The sequence below is a fragment of the Lonchura striata genome, chromosome 7 (assembly GCF_050655825.1).
Source record: "Lonchura striata isolate lonStrDom1 chromosome 7, ASM5065582v1, whole genome shotgun sequence".
NCBI lineage: Eukaryota > Metazoa > Chordata > Aves > Passeriformes > Estrildidae > Lonchura > Lonchura striata.
Genome location: NC_140709.1, coordinates 14,006,352 through 14,013,239, shown reverse-complemented (window position 1 = coordinate 14,013,239; position 6,888 = coordinate 14,006,352). Strand labels below are relative to the sequence as shown.

Below are 6,888 nucleotides of genomic sequence, written 5' to 3'. Positions count from 1 at the left end.
ATCATAGAGCAGTGCACAGGTCTTCACAGGCATCCACAGGGTAATGTTTCTTCAGAGAGAACAATTGTTTGATTTCTCATTTAAAGGTTGACTTCTTCTTAGATCTATCAAAAGCTTCTACTTGCTTTTTAATGCAAACACCAGCAGTATATCTTTTAGGGTTTGTATGCTCTATTAAGAAATATTCTAGCTATTTCTTTTTAATGTACATTCAGATGAAAGCAACATAACTGGCAATGCTAAAAGTTTATGATGTTTTGAAAAAGAAGAAAAATATGAGAAGAGCCTTTTCAATGCTGAAAATTAGAACTTTAATTATAAAGTTATTAATTTCTTCATATTTTTTCCATTCAAAATATAGTAGATTTACACCATCAGTGTATTAATAGCTTTGGTAAATACAAACACTATAGTCAGCTTTAACATAAAATCAGCAGTAAGCTTTGGATGCTCTTTTCTTCTATTCTTTTCATAGCAATGCTACAATCCAAATAGACTTTAGTACAACATACCAGATACTTTCCATCATACATACAGTTTGAAACAACAGAAAAGGTGTAAAGGCAAGAAATTATGCTGAAAGATCAGCACTTATAAAGATTGTGTTTTAATTCATTGTGTTTCTTTCTGGCATGTGTGGAAATACATTTTTTTTGCAGGAAGGATAAATATGATTAAAATGCTTGTCCCACTGAATGCAGTGGGATTTTGTTCCAACCACACAGAGTATGGTCATGTAGAATAAGGATTCCTTATTTCCAGACACTTACAATACTACTGTCTTGAATTAGAGAAGGCTCTTTATTACAACAAATATCTAACTTATTTGTAATATGGTTGGAATTTTTGCTCACCATCTATGTTTTATTTTGATATTGTTAGCTTCCTTTATTTACCCAAATTTCCAAACATCAGATGTGGGTCCATTCCTTGTTCAAGTATTTAGTATTCTGTCCTGAATGAACTGATGCTGTGAGGCTTCTACACTTTCTAAACATACAAAGCTTTCTTATGTGAAGAATGAGAGATTTTAGAAAATGCAATAAACAGCTTTTAATACATTTAATGGGAGTGTCCTGTTGGTGTGTATGTACCCTCATTTTTTGATTTGACTTACACACAAAGAATCCAAACATCTCATTTAATTCAAAAAACATCTCATAAAATTCAAAGAAAATTGTTGTCAGCAGTTACAGTGAGTAAATACACTGATTTATCCAAACAGGAATATTTATTTTATTTGAAGAAAAACTTCTCTCCATCCCTATTAGCATCAGATTACCTTCTCTTCTTCTGCACCTTTTTACTGATTTTCTCAGCATCTTGTCTCAGTGTTTCCTCTTTTCTGTAATGAATTCTTGCAGGCTTTAACTAGTGCAGTCCTCTTCTGCCTATCCTGGGACTAAAAGTGTTTCAGCACTTTGTCTGCATTCCTTGTTGAAAGAAAATAGTCCTTTTTATTTCCATGTGCTGATGTGCCCCTGTGATCCCTAGATTTGATTTAAGAGAAACCTGATGATCTAAGAAATCCTATTGTCCTATTTTTAATAGAACCCCAAAATGATTTGGTCTTGGTATTCTAAACAGAAAAAAAAAAATACACATATGTATATATGTCTCATTTCCTTGACAAGTGGCTGACTAAATTCTTCTCAGGTCTGTATTAATGTGCAATGGCATATTGGAAATAGGGGAAACATGGAACAAGCCCCAGAAAAAATGCATACCAGGTCCATGGTCTGGTTGGCCAGACAAAATTGGGACTGACGTCTTTTGGACAGAATTATTTTGCTGAGCTGTAATGATGCTTCAGAGGCTGAGATGGGTAAGCAGTCATTCTTGTGCAGGGGAAGACTGTTAGTTATGCTCATAAAGTTGGAAGAAATTGAGCTTGAGATGTTAAGACAGAATGTCAGAATATTGAATCTATGAAAATTTTTTTCAAAGACTGACAAAAAGAAATGGTTTAAAGGAGATAAATTTCCCTTTGTAATGGATTATTTTTATCAGTGAAAGAATTAGAAAGCTTCATGAACCCACTCTTAAAGCTCACTAATGTCATCAGAAATACTGTTTAATTTTCGTCATTTCCATATATCTTAAAAAAATATCATGTGCTCCTACAGGATCATATTTATTTTCTGTCTGCCAACTTCAGCAAATATTAGTCATTTTGGTGCATTGCTTTCCCATACATCATTGAAAAATTGCTTACTTATACTTGTAAATATGGACCTATGACTTCCTATGCAAAGTGGGATTCAACAAGTTTTCACAGGGCATTAAGGCATGGGAATAAAACCAAGCAGCTTGAGGGATCATCATAATGACGCCTTGTTTAGGGAGAAACATTGGAGATGATCACTGGAGATTTATAGCACTAAATTTAACAATTATAGAACTTACAGTGCTATTTTTAGACCTGTTGTCTGTAAAAATGTGGCATATGTGATCATTCTGTAAATCTGTCTCAGACTGGTCACATTTATTCAAATTTGGTGTAGGATTGGCAATCCAAACCTAAAACCTTTGAAAATTTTTATTGGCTAGCAGAGATGAGTAGAGCAAATTCATAGATAAAAATATGTAAATAAATACATAAGTAAATGACTAATCCTTTGCCATAGAGAAGGCAGTAGAGGTCCAGATGGGAGCTGAGGGAGTGCAAGCAAGAGCAGCAGCCACAGCTGAGAAGATGAAGAACCAAAGAACTGCAGGACAACAGGCCACAGCATTAGGGGAACCCCACATGAAAGGATGTGGGGGAAGAAGAATCTTTTTCATTAATTAATTATTCTATTCAGGAAGCAAATTGTAAAAAATAATTTAACCATCAGTGATGGAAAGCTACGGCTGCCAACTGAGATGTCTCAGCGTTGTACACAACGTTTGTTTTAGCACAGCATGCTGCTTGCAGAAGGATGTTTTGCTAATTAGTTATAAAAGTTATAGGAAGTTTTTAATGCTTCTTTTTATAACTAAATTGAATGACTTAAGACATTGAATTATTGTATGAGTGAAAAACAGCAGGATGAGGCCATTAGAATGTGCCAGTCACCTGATACAATGAAATTTCTTCATTACAAAGCAAAGTTTTTCCTGAAGAAAATAAAGAAACAGAAAATCTCCACAAACCATTTATTCTCTCTGCTGAGTGTGCTTGAGTAATTTCTACATACAGAAGACCCTGAAACCTAGAAGGACATAGTAAAGAAATAAATTCACAGGTCATGACAGAAGTGCTGCTGCCCAACTACTCAAAATGGCTTGTTACCAACAGGGAAGCTGTTCCTGAATGCTTGGACTGTTTGTCAGCCTAGATAAATGGGGAAAATGGGATAAAGACTGTTAATTAAGCTACAAAGAAGAGATCTAGTCAGAGACCACAAGTTGCCCTCAGTTGAGATTTAAGGGAGGCAATGACACGAAGTCTGAAGTTGACTGAACTGGTAAGAATTGGCTGAGTTCCTCTGAGCTCATGCTATACCACCAGAAAATTTGGCCTCTACAACTCCAGTGTGGCACTTTGACTAAGTCTACCTCATAATTAAAAAATCACACCCGTGCCAAAAGAAACACTAAGTCAGGTTCCCACGTGTAACAGGTATGACACAGATGTCTAATTAAAATCTGCAAGCTCGACTTGCAAAAGCCAGAATTTCACGACTGAGGAGAAAGGCAGGAATTTATTCCCTATGTCCATCACACTTTTCTGTGAAATCAATTTTCTTTAACTGTTATAATAATATTACATGTTATGCATGTATGAAAGGGGACAAAATGCTTGTAGCCCTCTATAGGTCCTGCTAGGGCTGGAGGAAAGTACTTGGGTGTTCCCACACATTGTGTGGGAGATGCAGCAGAGCTCCAGTCACCCCAGTTATCCTTTTCTCAGAGGAAATATTTACATTTTTATTGAACTGGAGGATCAGCGGTCTTCAGTTTTATAAACTCAGTCTTACAGTTAAGATCAGTCATTTTTTTTCTAACACTTGTCCTAAAGAAATAAAACAGTTCCTATTTCAAAAGTTGTAAAATGATTAAGATATTAATGGGTCTAAGAAGGAGACAGGTGCACAATATAAAAATATTTGACCTCTCTGTTTTGTTCATTTTATATTGCACTAGCCACAGAATACAATGTGGTTCTGCAATGGTATGTTACAGAAAGTATCTTAAGAATTTAATAAATTTGGCACAAGTTTCACATTCTTTGGTTAAAATGCTAACACAAATGGATTTAAGATTCAAAATTAAAGGTATTTGGATTCTAAAAATAATTTGAGTCCATCTTCCTCAAGTGGTGGCAAAAGACTGAGATTGTGATTGAAAGACAAAAATATCTTGTTTCTTCAGCTGGGTCCTCAGAGTCTTACCTTGCTCAGACCTCTTACAGCATTTTTGAGGCCAATGTCAGTAATGAACACTGGAGTTCAGGAGCTTTCCAAGCTTTTGTGCCAAGAAGTGATCACAAGTGATCAGCAATAGTGTCTTCAAAGCACAGCTGTAGATTACTTTATATATATGTACACACATATAAAGGTCAAAGCACAGGAAAAAATTTATCGACTTGAGCAGAGCTCATCAGTATCTTGTTTGTTATCTTGCATTTCTCCACCTCTATTTTCAGTAGTCCAGGGCACCATGACAGCTGTGGATGAGCAGGTGCAGAGAACAATTATCCTATTTCTGGAGGTAATTGTGGGCTTCAATTAAGAAGCCAACTTACTGGGGTAAAGAAACTCATCACTGTCGATTCTTAGGTGAGGAGTAAGATCTTTCCATGTGACCCACCATGAATAACCTATCTATTATTTATTTATAATAAAGCATTGATGGCAGTGTAATTCTCTGGTCTAGCACACTAAAAAGGATACACAGAAGCCATACAGAGTGAGAAATAAAGCCAGTGGGATGCAGATGAACAAGCTTCTTTATAGTGACAGTCATAAGGCTGCATTTATGAAAGATGATATCTGCACCAGAACAGAATTTCTCATCTACAGTCCTGTTGGTGGGCACTCAGAGAATTTTCTAATGCAAAATAAATAAATAAATATTCAGGCAAAAATATCGTACATGAAAAAAAGGTAGCTGAGCTCCATTGTTTCAAAGGGCCTGCTCAAACCAGGATGATTTACCTTTTAATATCTACCTATTTATGAGTGCAGAAAACCTACAGACTAATTGGAATAATATTTGTAAATCTACTGACTATTTTGTATACTATATTGTAAATTCCAACATTTTGCAGTTCTCAAGCTGCCATACAGAGAAAGTCAGTAATAAATCCTTCACTCTTACCTTTTCCATGTTTTCCAAGAGTTTTATTTCTTTGAATTGTCTTTGATTTTTATATATATATAAAATTCAAATATTTAAAAAAGAATTCCCAGTGTAAATTCCCCCAAAAAACCAACATAAACTCCCCCATGTCAATAAAAATTCATATTTTAAGAGGATGGAGGGGGAAGTCTGGGCTATAGATTTTTTTTTTTTGAGCTAGACCACTTTTATCTAGTTAAATGTTTGTTCTGTTACCATTTGAAAGTCATTTTCAGGTAGTTCTTCATCGTATCAGAATAGGATGCATCATTAACTCTAAGAGGATGTTTTCATTTGGCATCTGCTATTTTCACCAAATGTCAAGGCTTGACATTTGCTATCTTTATCTGGTTTTGGTGTATCACTCGTACTGAGATTTTGTTTCTTCTTATCTGATATTGATTTCAGCTGTGACCAGCTGTGTTGCTAATAAAATCAACAGGCAATATCTGGCATTTAGTTCTTCACTGCTAGAGGAAAAGAAACAACCCAGTGACAAAAAAAAGCAGAGAGATACTTTTCAATTAGGATGTTCGCCTGTATCCTCATATTAACCATCTCTTAGTACTTCTGTTGATGTTATACTTCTGACTGATTCCCTTGGGGAAGCCTCCATGGCAATCCTTGCCTCTCAGATGAAATATTCCTTTTTGCTCTCATCCACTGCCTCCTGGAGGGCGGGGTCGTTCTTCAAGGCGGCGTCGGCGCTCTCGGCGAACTCGGTGCCTTTGGCCTCGTTGGTGTGGTAGGTGCCCTTGTGCCTGTACAGGTACCTCACCATCACCACCAGCAGGCAAATGAGGATGAACACCACGGCAGCAATCACACCTGGAGGAAAGAGACCACTTAAATGTATCACCAGTGATAAAATACGAGAAGTGTCTCACAGCCAGACATCATGACCCGAGTTGCTGGGTAGGGAAAAGCCTGTGTGTCATAAGGGGTTTGCATGTTGCAGTGGCCAGAGTCAGAACACACTGCAAAAAACAAGATGGGATGTAGATACTGCAGGAATACTAGAAAAATTCTCACTCTCTTTCTTTTAATCAATGGCTTGATTTGATTGAACATATTTGAGCTAAAAGTTCATTACAAAATGAGGAGAAATAAAAGAACATAAAGGAAAACGAAAGGGTTTCTTTCATCCTTCTGGTAACATGCACCCAAGGTGGGGGGTGTTGCACACAACCTAACGCTGCCTTCTCAAGTGTTCTCAATTTCAGGAAATGTTCAGGGAACAGAGTATTTCATAGGGGACATTCAACAACTAGCAGAGCTATGTGGCTTTGAAACTGCTCTGCATTTGCAAGCTGCCATTTCATTCTGTGCTCTAATTATGGAAGTTTGATTGTAATGAATGTGAAAGTGACAGCTGGCAGAAGAAAGGGGTTCTGGGTAGATCTTTCTTGTCTCCTGGACTAAGGCTAATTTCCAGCTACGCGTTGACTGGACAAAAATTTCTATAGACTAAATGGTGAATGGAAACATTCCTAGTGAAAGAAAGTACATTCATGAGCCTTTTCCATTATGAAAGGTAGAAGTCCATAAAACAGACAAGTCCAT

At 36.6% G+C, this 6,888-nt stretch overlaps 1 protein-coding gene across 2 annotated transcripts in view; it reads right to left on the bottom strand.

Annotated features, from left to right (window-relative positions):
- Positions 1-287: 287 nt before the first annotated feature.
- GYPC (glycophorin C (Gerbich blood group)) overlaps positions 288-6,888 on the bottom strand; it is a 33,077-nt gene continuing 26,476 nt past the window's right edge. For both annotated transcript variants that reach the window (XM_085584210.1, XM_021526316.4), the window contains one exon: positions 288-6,153. In XM_085584210.1, coding sequence (XP_085440336.1) covers positions 5,957-6,153 — 197 coding nt within the window. In that variant the 3' untranslated portion in view covers positions 288-5,956. The remainder of the gene's footprint in view (positions 6,154-6,888) is intronic.